The sequence below is a fragment of the Gossypium hirsutum genome, chromosome A04 (assembly GCF_007990345.1).
Source record: "Gossypium hirsutum isolate 1008001.06 chromosome A04, Gossypium_hirsutum_v2.1, whole genome shotgun sequence".
NCBI lineage: Eukaryota > Viridiplantae > Streptophyta > Magnoliopsida > Malvales > Malvaceae > Gossypium > Gossypium hirsutum.
Window position 1 is genome coordinate 84,432,385 of NC_053427.1, and position 17,575 is coordinate 84,449,959.

Consider the following 17,575-nt stretch of genomic DNA (forward strand, 5'->3'; position numbering starts at 1 on the left):
CTAGCCTCCATTTCCTCTTATTCGGCCGAATCTAAACCCCAGTCCCTTTGTTTCTCCCTCAACTGTTCCCAAAATTCCATCATTCAAGCTCCAATCAACCTCCATGAACAGCGATCGGTTCATTCAAGCCTTGAAGGGTGTTTTTTTAGCCTCAAGATCCCCTGAAACTTCGATTTCGACGAAGCAAAAGGGACTCATGGCATCCTCGTAAGGTAAGACTTCGCTCTCTCCTTTTTTATTTCCGAAATCAATGATGAAAGATAGAAGGAAATGAATCGCAAGAAAATTAAAAGTATCAAGAAACTCGTATTGGAAATCACCTTTTTAATTTTTGATTGCTTTCTTTTTCAATATGCCTGCGTATTGCTGGGAAAAGATCCCATTTACATTGTTTTCCTTCGGTTTTTATAGCTGAAAAAACAAAATAAATAAATAAATAAAAGTACAAATTTCATCACTGTCATTTCCTGTTATTTGCTGTCCATTTGTGCCGCTGTTATTCTGTTTTGCAGGTGTGCATGGCGTGGAGAGGAGGCTACGCACGCATGGAAGCTTCATCGCGTGTGAACGGTCGCTGGGGACTCTGCGAAAACTGCTAGCGTATGTTGCAGCACTAGGCAGTAGGTTAGGAATTGTTGTTTGGGCCATGTATTTGTTGGGTCTATTATTTTGGTTGTTGGGCTATGGACATTGGACTTTATTATTTTGGTTTTGTTTATTTTTTATTTAGTTTTTTTGTTTATTTGGTGTAAGCCGCACAAATTGGGTTTACAATTGTAATTTATGGAACTTTGAGGAATATTCTCATAGTAAAGGTGAGAGTTGAATCATAAATTATGGTTTCATATCTACTCCATGAGACATTACAACAATATATCATATGCTCAAAAGGTTGAGTGATGAATGAGAAATTGATGCTAAAAGCAAGCTACTTGGAAATATTGTTGAGGAAAAGAAAGCTAGATCCCACATTGGTTAAATACCAAGTGTGAATGTGTATATATATGATAACCCACTTAAACAATGATTGAATGATTAAGTTTAGAATCTTACCTTGTACATAAGGATGTAAGTTTAAACTCATTTTTTATTTGATTTAATTATCCATTTAATTCAGATTTTTTCTCTTTATACATGGATATTTCCAAAATTCCTCCACTTTGAATTCCTAAAAAAGGTTAAGGCTTCTTCAGAATTTTTGCTCAATCTCACACCTAGATTATTTTCTCCCCAAAATTCTTTTCTTTTCCTCTCCATATTTTCCAATGTTCGGTGATAGAAAAAGGCATCGTTTGTTCGTTAATCACTGCAGAGTGCTACTGCTTCAATCATCATGTTGTTGTATCTTGAGAGACATTTAACCAACATTTCTCCAAGTACCGTAGGAGCAGTTGAATTTGTCTTAAGGGAACTGTATAAAATAGGCCTCAACATCTAGTAAAACTTGTTTTTTATTTTTGATTTCTACTTTTTGTTATGTTATTTATTACGTTTTTTCATATCAGATAATTCAAATATACATTATTCAATTTATTTATTTTATATATATAAATAATTGTTTATTTATATTTATAAATTTTTGTTCGCTAATGTCTTTTTTCCAACACTATTAACACAAAAAAAAATATAATAGAGTAAGGAAGAGCTTAAAGTAGCAAAAAAAGAGTAAAATGGACATGGAAAGAGCAGGAAATACATGTGTTATATGTCCGTCACTCAATTTAAAAAGTTACAAATAGGCACGGGATTATTTGAAATTTTCATTCAAGTCATTGAATTATTCACAAGTTTTATTTAAGTCGCTGAATTGTTAAATTTTTTTAAGTCCAACTAGCAAACTCCAAGTGATAACTTGACGATTGATACAGTGGATTAGAACCCATTGACGAGTAAAAAAACATATTTTATATCTAAGTCGATTTGACAGTCAGTGTAGGAGATCGGAGAAAAAAGTTACTTGGATTTAGCTTGCAAATTTGTGACATCCACAGTTGTTTCATAAAAAAAATCGAACTTTAGAAGAGAAAGGAATGAGAACTTTCAAATATTTGTGCAGGTGGTACAAATAGAAAATGTCATACAATAGCGATCTTACCAGCTCAATGATTTAAATGAAAACTTTCAAATAATTTAATAATCAATTTATAATATTTTAAAATTAAATGGCCAAAATATAAATTTAGAATCTATTCTTAATAATATAAAATCAAATTGGATTTATACACATAATTTTATATAATTAATATTTTAATACGCAAAAATTCAAATCAATGGGATATAAATTTCTATGATTTATATAAATAAAATAAGAAACAAGACAACAAATTAATATATATATATAAATCTGTTTAGATAATAAAGAACAACAAAAATCTTTTAAAAATTATATTAAATTTGACAGATACATGATATCCATGTTAAGCTGTGATTGCCATGCAAAATCGATCGCAAATTGCATGTAAACGACGAAGGTGATTGGGTTGTTTTCAGTCGGTATTCTTTATTTATTTTCACAATTATAGACTGATGTGATGTTTAATCAATAGAAAAGTTTATTAAAAAGTAAAACCCTAAATTTATGCTATAAAAATTGTAAATTACAGTGAGTTTTTAAATTTTGTAAGTAAATTTGAGGGTGAAGTGAATATTTTTATTTACAAACGGTCAAGATAATATTTTAAAATTTTGGGATAAAGTTAAAAGTTTTGTATTAAAAATATTTAAATTAAATTTTTAATTTTTAAAAAGGGTTAAAATTGGTCAATTGAGTCTTAGCTTGATTGGCATGAGCATTGTTGCCAAAGTAAGAGGACGTGAGTTCGAGTGGGTTGAAACGTATTATCCTCCTATTTATGGATAATTCTAGGCATTGTATAAAAAAAACAGATATGATCAGAATCTATAATGAGATTGTTAAAAAAAGTACTTTAATTTAGTTATTTTTAGTCCCTATGCTTTTAAATTTGAAAATTTTGGTATTCATTAAATGATAACTATAAATTTATTAAATTAAATTTTGTTATTTCTAAAATTTAATGCTACAAACATATTATCATATGTGTGATGCTATGCCAGCTTATTATTTCTACATATTGCTAACTACAAATTAATTTAGGATTAATTATTGTCATTTGCGTCAAAATAAAATTTTCAAAATTTAAAAAGTATTAAGATTTAGAATGATCCAATTGGAGAATAAGGGCTAAATATACAACTGTACGCATAATATAAGATTGGTAATTGAAGTTAACCAAATGAAATTAATTGCTACTGTTTGAGTTAAGACTAAAAATTTAAAATTCGAAAAGTATAGAGACTAAAATTTATCAAATTAGTTAATAAGATAAAAATAAAAATAAAAAAGAGAAGGGTACCCTTTGTTCCATTTATTATAAAATTCAGTGACAACTTAAACAGATCAGTCAATTTTGTATATATATAATACCTTATATCTAAATAAGATTATTTTTAATCTTGAAAATGGTGTAATTTTTATCAGCTAAGCTGGTAAAAACATACATACATACATACGTACATACATACATACATACATACATACATAAGTGGTTCAGTACTCATTAACTTTAGAACAAACTTTGCGGATTTCTCCCATAGTTCCAGTCTTCACTTCAATGTTGCTCATCTTCACCACGGATTTCCCAAACTCAACGTTGAAGCTTAATCCAAGCGACCCTCTAACCTCCAAGAAACGTTGCACAAACGTCTTGATCAAAACGTCAGTCCATAATCTTTGATCGGATTCAAGTATTCCCTTGCCCTCCCTCAACTTTGCAAAGAAAGAAGTGTCGAATCTGTCAGCGCTGCCAGTGTCGAGTGCGATCTGCCGTGACCCGTCACGGTTCTGAGGGCAAAGTGCTTGAAGGTGGGAAACGAATGCGGGATTTATCGAAGGATCGGCTCCTGTTGAAGTGAAGTTGTAAAGCCTGTAGCTGAAGACTTCGCAGGCAGTGGTACCGATTGTGTGTGCTCCTAATAACAGATTAACTATTAGTAACCAAAATTGAGTATCTACGGTAGCGTTGGGTAAATCGAACCTGATTGTAATAAAATGTTTACCAACAAGGGTGACAAGATCTCGAGTGTTGAGACCCTTTGCTGCAAATTTTTGCTTTAGCACATCTACAGTATCCTGGAAGCCTGGCATATTGCCATCAGTATCAGATGCTTTTGAGACTGAGACTGTTCCATCTCTACGCCCTGTAGGAACTGCCCAACTAGTTCCCTTAGTCTGTAAAAATGACTCGAATTCAAACGACGACATTCTCACCGACTACCCAAAAGAATCGTAAAATATATATAATTACCAGAACTACGGAATCGCGAGCAGCAAGGGCGAGGATATCGGCGCACGAAACAACTCCGGGGCATTCACATTCGAGTTGAAACTTGGCATCATCGATGACTTTGTATCCTTTCAAGAACTGGCTTGCCGGTGCAGTTTTCTCAGCATTAGGCCCATCAATAAGGATGGAAGCATCGCATCCTCGTACGAAGCAGTCATGGAAGTGCATACGGAGCAATCCCGGAGCTATAGTCGGATCCAACTTGAAATGAGATTTGACGGTCGACTTCACGATGGACTCAGCTCGAGGACATGTGCTCGAGTAGAACCGACTCGAGTGCTATGGCCTCTCACCGAGCTGGCAGCTATGGCTAGCAATAGGGTAAATAAGAAGACTGTTTGATTGAAACAATTGCCCTCCATTGTTGTAAATTAAGCAAAGAAATAGAAGAATTAAGGGACAGTGTTCTAAACAAGGCTTGCGAATTAAATGTGTATAATTAAATGTGTATAATTAATACATACATTGTTGTAAATGTATGTATTAATTTTCTTTAAATGTGTATAATTAAATTAAAATCAAAGTTTTATGTATATATATAAACCACAGTTCAATTTTCATTTATATAATTACACCAAATCAAAATTTATATATTAAATTACATATTGGACCAAAATTCATGTATAATTTTAATATTTACCCTTTATTATTATTAGTAACGCTTGAATTAGAAGGGGAGTCGCCCTGACCAATCGTCATTACTATTGTTTAGTTTTTTCTATTTTATTTTGATTAAAACTTTTCAATTATTTTGTTTTCTTGTGGTTTAAATTATGAGTCGTTAAATTTTTATTCTACCTTTTAAGTCGATATTTTATTTGGTATTTGAATTGTGAGGTTTTGAAATTGCATTTATACTCTCCACTTTGGTATTCGTTAATTTTTTTGATTTAAAATATAGACTCAGTCGTATTACAACTTTATTTTAGCATCAAATCAAAAAGAGGGACCTCAATTCAATGTTGGACAGCATACAATTAGTGAATCAATATGATTAGTAATCGTTGTATTCGGTCTACCAAAAAATAAATTGATGTGACCAATTAAGTAAGTTGTTGGATCCGTCAAGAGAGTTAACGATCAAATTTAAATAATCCGTGCTGTTGTGGCCATTGATTTGAGCTATGTCTTTCTGGTTTGTAAGGCTGCCAAGTAAATAAATTGTGGAAGCTAATTTCAAAGTTATTTTCTTGTTAAGAGTTAATTGCTGGATTATTCACTTGTTAAGGGTTAATTGACGGGATATTCCCACAATTAATTAACATATGGAATGCTGGTGATTTGAGGTTGTTCCTCAATTATTATAATTGATTTATAAATTAGAAGAGAAAATCTATTGTTCAAGATCAGATCAAAGCTGGTGGCAAAATGGTGCCTGAAATTGGAGTTTTTGTCTTATTGATTTATTCAAATTTAATTTTGTTATGCTTGTTTTTGTTGTGTTTTAATTTCTATTATTTATTTTATCAGTGTTATATCAATCAGGTCTTTTTGTTAATTTAGGCTTTGAATAATAATTTGAATATAATGTAAAAGCATATTTAAAACACATGGATAAAATTGTAAACATGTATGTACCCTATCACATGAACAACTTGAATCTGACATGTTAAATAAATAGAAAGTAGTGTGATCGATTAAATTTAGGAGAGTTATTTCTTTTTTAACATGTAAAATCCAAGTGTCTATGTTGCAGATACACATATGTTTACAATTTGACCCACATGTTTACGTCAAATGTGAGCTTACGTGTAGCACTTAAGCTAATGGCTTCATTAATGGAAGGATCAAATTGATATAGTATTTAATACTTTGAGGACTCTATTAAAATATTTCAAAATCTAAAAATACATTTAGAATCTAAACCATAGTATGAGGATAAGAGGAACCAAAGCCAAGAGCGAAACAAGAAATTGTTTTAGGGGCAGAAATGCATAAAACCTTTGGGAGTAAATGCAAGTTTATGATTATAGTAATTTATAATTTCCTAAAAGTTAAAGAGATTAATAAATAAAATTCCATTTTTGGGGGACAAGGCTACTGCCTTCACCCCTTATTGAAGCACATTCCTCGAATGAATGGACTCTCTTTGGAATGATAGTCCATACAGTAGCGAAGGAGTTCTTGAATTATTAATTACATGTCCTCGTTGTTATATTGATAATTCTATAATAGTATTTTCTTTAGGAATGATAAATATTCCAAAATGCAAAACATATAGAATTAAAATAATTTGTTGTTAAAGAAGAAATCTCATGTTTCCAAATTTGTTAATTAAAGTTATATAAAAAAGCAGTAAAAGAATAAGTTCATAAAATGGGTTTTAATTGTATCGATGATGTGACATCTTTTATATAATGCTTGATAGTTAAACTAACGAAAATAATTAATTGACATAATATTAATATTTTTAATTTTTAATTAAAATATTTTAAAATTTAAATTATAGTTTGAATAACAATCAACAGACTTTTCCACAACGACGTGTAATTTAAAAAAATGTCATTCACAATATTTGGTTTTTTTGGTGTTTGGATGATCAAAATAAAAGTGTAAATATAATATAGTGTGTATAGTTAACCGTCTTTAGAGATTTAACAGTTAAGTGACCAAAATGAAAGCCTCTTAAAAGTTAAGTGATGAAATTGCAAAGATTTCATTTTAAGTAATCAAAATAAAACCACTCTAAAAATTGAATGACCAACTAGAAAATTTACCCATAAATTTAAGCCCCTCTTTTTTTTACATCCAAATCTTTTTCTTTTCTTCTCTTTTCTTTTTTTTTTAACTAATACCATAAGAGAGTTAACCTATATTGACAATGTCGAAAGTACAACTAAGCTTATCACTATCAAGAATCTCAATTAATTCTAAAAGAGCTGTTGCCGGAATTTGTACCTCTTCCAAATCAGTCGAAACCATTTTAGAAATTCGATCAACAGCATGATTAGCTTCTCTAATAATATAGGGTAGCACCCAATAATCTTTATCTTGAAGTTATCTCTGAAGCATAAATTTAATTAATTCATTTATTAGTCAAAAAACAAAAATATTACTGAGAAAATAGATTAACCTTAAAATAACAACGATTAATTATTATTTATTTTAGTTAATTTGGGTTGATTTTTTATTGGAATGTTAATTTGGGCCATAAAAATCTAAACAAACCGAATTGGAGAATTGGCCCATTTTCTTGTAACCTGATCATATATATTTTCCTATCAAATTCTCCATTATTTTCAATCTCCCATTTCTCTGCAATTTCACGTTTTGGAAGCAGCTGCACTGCAATGGCTGCACCCAGTTGCGGTAAGAGCTTTTTATTTATTTCTTTATCTCTGACCTACTGTTGCTTTATTTGATTTTATACTACATACGGAGTGTTTGCCTGTAAATCAGTATTGGGTCTTTAGAAATTTAGTTTTATTATGTAGTAGTAAACAGATGGGGTTTAGTCTTTTTACTCAGATTCTGAGAAATTTTGTTTAATAGCTTTCTTGAGGATCCTATGATTTAAGCACCGGAGATTCTTCATCTTTTGGGTACATTGATACAAGGTTAAAATATGGTATAGGTTCTGTACTTTTCATAGATTTGAAAATTAGTCCTTATACTTTCTTTTCAGATTTTAAAATTTAGGTGCAATTGTTAACACTGTTATTTTGTTTGGTTAATGGTTGAACTTGAATTTTGAAATCTGAAAATTAGAAGGATTAAATTCTAAATTTACAAAGAGTACAGAGACCTGTGATAAATTATAACCCTGATACAAATTTCTATTGATGATGAGTATGTCTGTGTATACATATTGTGGTTTATTTTGTTGGTTGTTTTACATGAAATTACACTTCTGAAAATAATAGCAAAAACAACCCAAAACAAGTAACCATGTCATTTTACTGAAAGTTATTTCACTAGAAAAGTTTTGTTCAAATCCGCTCGTGTTTCGAACATTTGTGTTAAAGAAAAACTGGTATTCAATTTTGTTTATGTTCAAACTCCTGTTGTTTAGTAGAATAACTCATGTTTGGAACAACTCGTGTTTAGAACACTCTTTGTCAAGGTGTTTAGAACACTCTTTGTCAAGACTATCTCCTTCACGTTATGTGTCATTCACGTAACTTTCACGGAAAAGCACCACACCGAAAAATCTTCTATAGAAGACATTTATTGGTGCTTCCTCTCTTTATCAAAGAATCTTCTACATGGTACACGATAATGCATGATCAACTCCTAGTATAGGAGTACATTTGCTGTTTTATAATAACGTAGTTCTATTTCCTTGTGTGGATCATGCCTATATATTCGACTTTTAAAAGTTTTTCTATGTGTTTGGACCTTTTTAGACAGTCATATCTCTATAGTTATATCCATATATTTGTTAGACACGAATACTTCAAACAATATAAAAAGCTCAAACAACTTTCTTTAAGCACATTTGGGGCAAAAACAATGAAATTCAATGCCCCAATGTTGTTTAGGGTGGAAAAACCAAAACAGCTGACTAATTTATGAGCCAATATGGTTATTTCTTTTGATGTTTTTGTTGCTTGTTATCTTTTTAGCCCCTGAAGCATAATAGCTAATAGAAAATGATATGTAACAGAGACAACTGGAAATGGGATACCAACAGGAGATAAACTCATATTGAGGGGCTTGAAATTTCATGGTTTCCATGGGGTAAAGTCTGAAGAAAAAAAACTGGGTCAGAAGTTCTTGGTTGATGTAGATGCCTGGATGGATCTTCGGAGCGCCGGTAGATCCGACCTTTTATCCGATACCATTAGCTACACTGATATTTACCGGTGAGTAACCGAAGATGTTTAAAAACATTGCATGAACCTTTTAGCTTATGTTTTGATTTGATAATTTGATTTTTGGCTACTTACATAATAGTATAGTGAAGGAAGTTGTGGAAGGGCAATCTCGTGATCTTTTGGAATCGGTGGCTCAAATGATTGCATCAAAAATCTTTACAAATCACTCTCAAATATGGGCTGTTAGAGTGAAAGCTGGTAAGCCTCATGTTGCTGTTCACGGTTCTCTTGACTACCTTGGCGTTGAGATTATAAGATATAGAAGCATTGATGCTTCTAATTGACCATCATATATGTATATATAGACACACACATGTATGTATGCTTGCACATATGTATGTATGAATGAGGGTATGTACGAATATATCGTCTTCATCGATGCCTGGTATGGTCTGGCCCGGCTCTCGGGTTTTTCGGTCACTAGATCTTGACAATTGGTGTATTTGTATATTTTTTTATATTATAAAGTTTGACGTGCTAATAATTTTGTGTTGTGGATTTTTGCCATATTCTTGTCATTTTTTTCACGTCTTAATGGAACATGGTTGCCATCTCTATCAGTCACTCGCTAATAAACTTGATAATGAGCTGGATTGGTTTCAGGTCGATGTAAAATTCAGGCCCATTATCTAGCTCCAATTTATCATGGTTCAAAAAATGAGTTTAAATTTCTACTCAAGCCTGGTTCAAACAAAAAAATACTAAATCCGAACTTGACTCGATTTGCTTGTATTAAATTTTTTAGATTATTTTTATATAAAAATAAATTTTAAAAATATAATAAATCAAATACACTAAAAATATTAAAATAAATGTTTCTGAACAAACTTAAAATACTAAAATAACACTAAGATAGTTGCAACTTAATTTATAATAAAACAAGAGTTATACAATATTCAAACAATAACAATAAAATAATAACAATATAATAACGAGTGGTAGTAAAACAGCAGCAAAATAGTAGCAAAGCAGTTTATTTGGGCTGGGTCGGGTTGAGTTCGGGCAAAAAATTTTACACGAGGCTCAACTCGTTTAAAAATGGGTCTTATTTTTTGTTCAAACCCATTTTTCGGACTTATATTTTTGTCCAAACTCTTACACATTTTGAGTTAACCTTCAAATTTGGATGAATGACCCAACCATTATGAGTTTTACTCACTAACCTTCCCACGAAAAAGATATCAAGTGAATAAGGGTTAAGGGTTAAGAGTCAAGGATATACTTATCAAATGTGTCGTAAAGGAACCCAGTTAGATTAAGTGGCGAAAGAAATGGGCCACAAGTTTAAAGTCCTTGGATGCAGTTTTTTATACAATGTTATAAGAATTCAATAGCTGATTGAATTGATTAAATTATTTATTTTATTTTTATTTAATTCAATAATAATTAAGCGAAAAATTTATAAAAATTATAAAAAAATATTACAGAAAAATCATAACTAGTAGAATCAAGTTCCTCAAAAAGAAAAAGAAAAAGAAAATGTATAAGAAATAATTGTGCAATTTAACCTAATTTTTTTATTATCTAAAATGATGATATAACATCTCACATCAGCTCTTTGTTATGTTGTTAATGAAATTTAATGGTTAAATGATTAAAATGTAATATTAGTAATCATATTGTAACTTTTAATAACATTAGTGATTATATTGTAAATTTTTAAATTTGGTATTCAAAATATACTTTAAACTATATATAAGTGATTAAATTTGTAATTTACCCATTTTTAAAACAGCAATTTTGAATATGATTTGGGATAAAAATGGTACTAAATATAAAAGGTAAAAGGCATTGCCGGTGCAAAAGAAATCCTTTTACTATTGAACAAGAAAGAGGGCAATGAGCCTCTCTCTCCTTCAAGGCTATTCTTCAGCCGAAGATGAAGAACCGGCTGAGCCCGACCATATTCATTATGGCGACTCTTCTGACGACGACGACGACGACTACGGCGGCGGCGGTGGTATTAAAAACCATTCCGCCGCTCCCAAGCGATATGACTCCTCCGTCTTTGATTTCCCCGATCCCTCCCGTAAATCCGATCTTCCTTCTGCATTCGACGCTTTTTCGCAGGTATAAAACTTATTTTTTGGGCCCGTAATCTCTTGGCAAATAAAACCTTTGCTAATAATGTGGAGGAAAATTTTGAATTTTGAAGAAAAAGTAAGATCGAGATTTTTGTGAAATAAAATTAAAATCTTTTTTAGTTGTAGTATTTCTTTCTCACCAACTGAAATTAGGTTTAAAATGCTCTCTTTTTTTTTCTTTTTTTTCCTTTTCTATGTTACTGAAGTGGTGAAATTGATAGTGATGGAATTAGGGTTTTTCTAATTTTGTTAGTGTACTTGTTCTCTTGTTGGTTTCTGGAGGTTTCAGGGCCGCCAGAGTTTTTAAACCATGCGGTTGAGGAACCGATTTCAGCAGGTGATGCTGCCCAACAGCAAGGAAGGCGCAGTGACCGGAAGGATTTCAAAGATAAGAAGGATATGCCTTCTGGTATTTTTCAATCTATTCCCCTTTTCAAAGTTTATTTACAAATCTCTACTTAAGATATGGGCTCAAATGGTTTACAATTATTGTGTTTATTTTGTCAACTGAGGGCTTTTTGAACTTCAATTGATTATGATATGTATTTTAATTAAAAATGGTGGAAAAGGAAGTTTGTAACAAGTTAGAACCTTGAGAGTAGAAAAGCAAAGTTTCCTATTAGATCTTTCTCCTTTGGTGCCTGTGGTTGGCTTCAGGATTTTGATTAATTGAAATGTTCGATTAAAGTTGATGCTACATTTTGACAGTTCTGGCGTGGAACAAGGTCGATGGATTAATTTGTTGGATTTTCCAATGCTCAATTCTGTTCGTTAGCCTCTACTGTAGATATTACTTTTTGTTCTTGTAACTTTAAGTGATGCTTCTTTAAGAAATTTGAAGTTTAAACCATACTCTTCTCTAGGCTATATTGTTGAAGGCACTTTGCATCTGGTTGTTCATTTGTCTTCAAAATTTTACATTAAGATTCCTTTGCCGTCGTCATATGTTGATTGGTATTAAGGGTTAATCAACCTATCTCTAACCTAATTATCATTTCCGTTGCCATTGTTTAAAGGTGCTGTGGTAGAAGCAAAAGCTCAGCTTGTTGGAATCCATGAGCGAGTAAGAAGTGATATTGAGGGTAGCAAGCCTCCTGTTTCAGCAGTTCCAAGCACCAAACAGGATGGAGCAAAGAGGGTCGCATCTGCAACAAATCCAAATGCAGAAGATGCTGCAGAGCTCTTGAGGTACATCGTAATTGTTTTCAGCATAAATCCAGACTGGTGTTTTACTGTTGTTTTCTTTCTTGTACCCCACATTGAGCAGTAGTTTATTGAGTCTAACATGAGATGCACTGATAAAGACTTCTTTCCATATAAATTTTGTCGGCATTTCATCTTAGCCTATCGTTGTTATGTTTATAGGATGTGCCTACAATGTGGAATACCAAAGACATACTCCAGTGCTAGAGGAATGGTCTGTCCGGTGTGTGGAGATCGTCCTCTTGCAGATGCCGATAAAGACTCCAAGAAAAAGGGGTCAACTATCAAAGACAAAGAGAAAAGTAAGAGAATGAAGGGTCAGTCATCTCATGCAACCTGGAAGAGTGAAACAGAGATGCAGCTCAGGCAACAATTTGACTAGTTGGATTTTCCAGAAAATGTTGGTGTTTGAGTTTACCGGATTATGCAACCGATATAGTTCATGAACACCATCAGTTGGTAGGGAACGTTGAATTTGTCGATGAATTGTGTTGTAGGTATATTGAGCTTTGTACCGAAATGTGATGTACCATAGCTAACTTGTTTTTGTTTAAATTATATACTGTGTTTTACTTGTTTTTCGCAGTTGAGCTGAGATCTAACAATGTTTCGACCAGGGCTTTGGTTCTTTCTATAGTGGTTTTGGTCGGGTTGTTGCTTAATGTTTTGGTCAGCTTTTTCTTTGGTGGTTTTTTTTATATGTTTTCAACAACTTTGTGCCTTGCAAGTCAGAAGTGGAGAAGAGGCGCTTAATATATATATTTTTTAACAATCTCGTAATAAGTTTTGATCATATTTAATTTTTTTACACAATATTTAGAATTACTTATAATTTTATTGACAGTAATATTTGTGCCAATAGGGTTAAGATTCAATTAACTACAAAGCTTAATATTAAATCTAAGATTTTGTATATTATAGTTAAGACTCAACTGACTACAAAGCTTTCTAATATACGAAATCAAATGTCTACACGAAATCAAATCTCTATTCATTTTGAGTTAATGATTATTAAGTTTGTATTGAAATTGATTAATTGGTTTGCTTATTTTTAAATAGCTTAGCTATATTAAGGTACTATTGTGCATTTAAGTGGTGACAACAATTATATTAGTGTTTTGCCTTATGATTATGAGGTTATTTTATCATTATTTTTTTTCAAAAGTACTTTTTAATCCCAAAACAATGTAAAATATCTGGTAAAGTGCTTTCAAAATGTTTTTTCACTCAAATGCTGGAAATTTATGCATTTTTAACTTTTGATTTTGAAGTAAAATTATAGAAATACTTTTATATTAAAACTTTTATAATTTTAAAAATATTCAATGTATCATTAATTTGATAAATAATCTAATAATTTATATTAATCATTCAAGAGGTATTTAAATTTTTTATTTGATGTAAAATTTTATTAAATTATTTAAATATGATATAAATTATTTATTTTTAACTTTTTAATAGAATATCTGAAATAAATATTTTATTTTCCACCTTCAATTCAAGTGATGAAAGACATACACTAATCCGATCAATCTTATCCTCTATTCTTATTTACCTATTTTCTTGCTTTTTAAGGCACCAAATGAAAGCATCGATAAAATCGATCATATACTGCAATGCTTCTGATGGAGACATAGTTTGGATCAATGGAAATTGCATGTGTGTAATTGGGACACGTCTCATATGGAGGCCTTGGTTTCAGAAATACAGAGATCCTGAATAATGCACCTGTTAGCCAAACAAGCTTGGCCAATGTTCACAGAGCCTACAAGTTTAGCCCACCGAGTACTGTCGACACCACCACTTTTACAATGTGGAGAAGTGATCAACCTTCAGTGGAGTAACATTTAATTGAGCAACACCAGCCTTTAATGGAGAATGTTCAAATGCTTCAAAGAGAAATAGGCATCCACTGCATCAGCAATCGGGATTAGATATAGAACAGGGTCAACTCAATGGCAGCTAAAAATAGGATCTATTCATTGTCACCAAAGAAAAAAAAACATTTTTACCACAATTTTTTTACAGCAAATCTAGATACTTAAAATTAACAAATCACTTTTTTTACCGTATATTGCTATAGTATTTTTACTAATAACACTTTTCAGGCCACAACATCAAAGAACTAGTCCTACCTACATTTAATTTGTTTTAGGGTAAATTACATAAATGGTCACCCAATTATTAAAAATTTTCTTTTTAAGTTACCTGATTTTAAAAAGTTACAAAATAATCACTTGACTTATTTTTATTTTTTTTAAGTCCTTAATAATTAGTTGATGTGGCTATAAATTGATAACTTGTTTTTTTTACATATCTTTTTAATACACAACATTTCCATTTCATATAATAATTAAAAAAATTAACCCAAATACAAAAACACCCAATCCAAGCCATAACTCTTTCACAATTTATAAATAGGAGAATAATGCACTTCAGCGCACTCAAACCCCAATCATCTTACGTTGACAACAATGCCCATATCAATCAAGCTAAAACTCAATCGGTATTAGATACTTTCTTTTTAATTATTATATGATATGTAAATGATGTGTATTAAGAATAAAAATTAAAATAATAAGTCATTAAATTAACAGCTGCATCAGTCAACTTTAAAGTCGATTGACCTATTAATAAAGTTTCTAATAATCGAGTGATTTACGCTTTATTTTATTAATAACCAAACAAATACACTCTTCTAATGAAACATCATTTTCATTAAAAAAAAAAATTACATATCTCGTCAATGAGTAATATCATTTTTGTTTATATTATTTAACAATTAAGTTTTACCTTTATATCAAACATATTCTTAGACATCGAAGATAGTAAATACATCACCAAATATAATTACTAAATTTAAAAATATATATTTTGTATCTAGTTCGAATCAGTGATTTTTTTATATAAAAATGACTAACATATATTAATGCTGTCATTATTGAAATCAAATTTTTATTTTTATTTACTAAACATTCTTTTTAATTAAAAAAATTTTAAAAATTTTAAAAATATTTTTAAATAGTGAATGAAGCCTATATTACATGAAAGTTTTAGCAATAGTTTTTTTAAAATAAATTATAAAACTTAAATATTTTTAATTTTATTTAATTTTATATTTTTAATTAAATTTGTGTATTTATATACTAATTCAATTAAACACATTATATAAAATAAAATATCTTAAAGCTTCGAATTGGGTTTTATAAACTTAAGATTTGAGTTTTAAAATAAAATTGTTAAAATTCGAAAATTGAAAAATCTATTACTATTTTTTTCACTGAAAATCATTTTTTTAGTCTTTGATTTCTCATCTTAATGCCGTTGAATGAGTTATAAAACTTGTGTCTTTGGGAAACGGGTAATTATGGATTAATAGTTTGGACTTGTCCATAGAATTGCTAGGATTTTGAGTGGAAATATGATAAATATTGAGATAACTTTTTTTTTTTAAATCACAAAATCTTACTAGAAATATCCAAATATATTGGGCATGTAGTAAGAAATCATGTGATAAAGTAATATATTGTAATTCGTATTACATAATATATTACATGTTATGTAATAAATACAATAACGAATAATATATAGAAGATATTCGATTCATCGAGTATTACATTAATAATGTTACATTTTGAAATGAGATTATAATATTTAGATTTTCAATATTCTTGTTGCCGTGTGAAATATATAGTGTCAAGATGTCATAATATAAATTTGATATCATTTCAACCTCTTTATTAGGTTATCTCAAATTCTGAATAAAATCTATTTTTTTTAACAAAATTATTTTTTGTCTTCATTTATTTGAATTTTAATGTTAGGCAAAACCACAAACTTGAAACTTGAATTTATTTGACTAATTCTTTTACTAAATTCTTTTATTAATCTTAAATGTCAAATCATTATTTGAGATTCAAACTTAGCAAGTTCTCAATTTTTTTTTGTTAAGTTAATTTCTAAACTTAAAATTATTCTCATATTAAGGCCTGTACTTGACGTTTATCCTCAAATTGGGACCAGAACAATTCAAGAATTAACTTAGACAAAAAACATATCACATCCTAATGTAAAAACAATTTTCAAGTTCAGGACTTGAACAAAAAAATTTCAAGCCCTAATATTGAAACAATTATCGGTTCAAAATCTAGGATGAAAATCTAAGATGAACACCCTGACTTGTGAATATTTACCACATTCAACTTCAGAAAATGATTCAACCCTTAATCTTAGTTACTAATTTACTTATATGGTGGTTTTAATTTCTAGAAATAAAATTCTCTTATTTATCTTAAATAAAATTATAATAGCTTACATTACCAAATAAAACTCAAATTACCACTAACATTAACAATTTTTAAAAAAAAAATCTATATGGTTCATAAAAAAACGGTGTTTTTATCGATTGAATCTTTAACTCAATTGGTATGAGCATTATTGTCAATATAGAAAGACGTAAATTCATGTTTTATGAAACACATTATCCTCTTGTTCATAGGTTGAGAAAAACCTATGAATAATAACTCTAATTATTATCTCAAAAGGACAAATGTGATCAAAACTATAATAAAATTGTCAAAACAACAGAATTTCTAAACTTATTGGGTACCCCAAACTATAGAATTTGAAGTTTATATTATGAGTTTCGCTTATCTTTTAACATTAAAGGTAAACCAAAATCTTTAAAATAAATAATTATAAATTATATAAAAAAACAAACCATCATATTTAGGTTCAATTGTTGTTAAATTGAATTCATACAAGGTGTAATAAAAAAATTATCAAGTCAATATAAGTTTATGAAAGCCCAAGACTAAAAAATGTTGGTGAACTTATAAAAACAAAAAAAAATTATATCAGACAATTTAATAAAATCTACTTTTTAAATAATTTTAAATTTCATCAACCAAACAAATGAAGAACACATTCCAACCAAATGAATTAAATAAAATAATCTTACATTCCACTCGTAGTTTTTCATTCCCGAAATTTTATTACAAAACATAGTCTAAGCTTCGGCGAATCAGACGCACCAATATTGTAACAATTTTGATTATCTTTCTTAAGAGGAAGTGTTATTTTTGCAACTACTTTTTCTTTGGAGTAT

General features: G+C 30.0%; 2 protein-coding genes and 1 pseudogene across 2 annotated transcripts; 2 read left to right on the plus strand and 1 right to left on the minus strand.

Annotated features, from left to right (window-relative positions):
- Positions 1-3,451: 3,451 nt before the first annotated feature.
- LOC121228248 (peroxidase N1-like) lies at positions 3,452-4,726 on the minus strand (annotated as a pseudogene).
- A 2,798-nt stretch (positions 4,727-7,524) lies between these two features.
- On the plus strand, positions 7,525-9,665 carry LOC107949127 (dihydroneopterin aldolase 2). The gene is made up of 3 exons (XM_016883849.2): positions 7,525-7,673; positions 8,971-9,169; positions 9,261-9,665. Exons 1-3 carry the CDS (start codon positions 7,655-7,657, stop codon positions 9,463-9,465), a joined length of 423 nt encoding a protein of 140 aa, XP_016739338.1. The 5' UTR covers positions 7,525-7,654; the 3' UTR covers positions 9,466-9,665.
- A 1,268-nt stretch (positions 9,666-10,933) lies between these two features.
- LOC107949128 (uncharacterized) lies at positions 10,934-13,130 on the plus strand. Its single transcript, XM_016883850.2, has 4 exons — positions 10,934-11,251; positions 11,548-11,674; positions 12,282-12,453; positions 12,631-13,130. The coding sequence occupies exons 1-4, from the start codon at positions 11,021-11,023 to the stop codon at positions 12,848-12,850; spliced, it is 750 nt and encodes a 249-aa protein (XP_016739339.2). The 5' UTR covers positions 10,934-11,020; the 3' UTR covers positions 12,851-13,130.
- Positions 13,131-17,575: the final 4,445 nt, after the last annotated feature.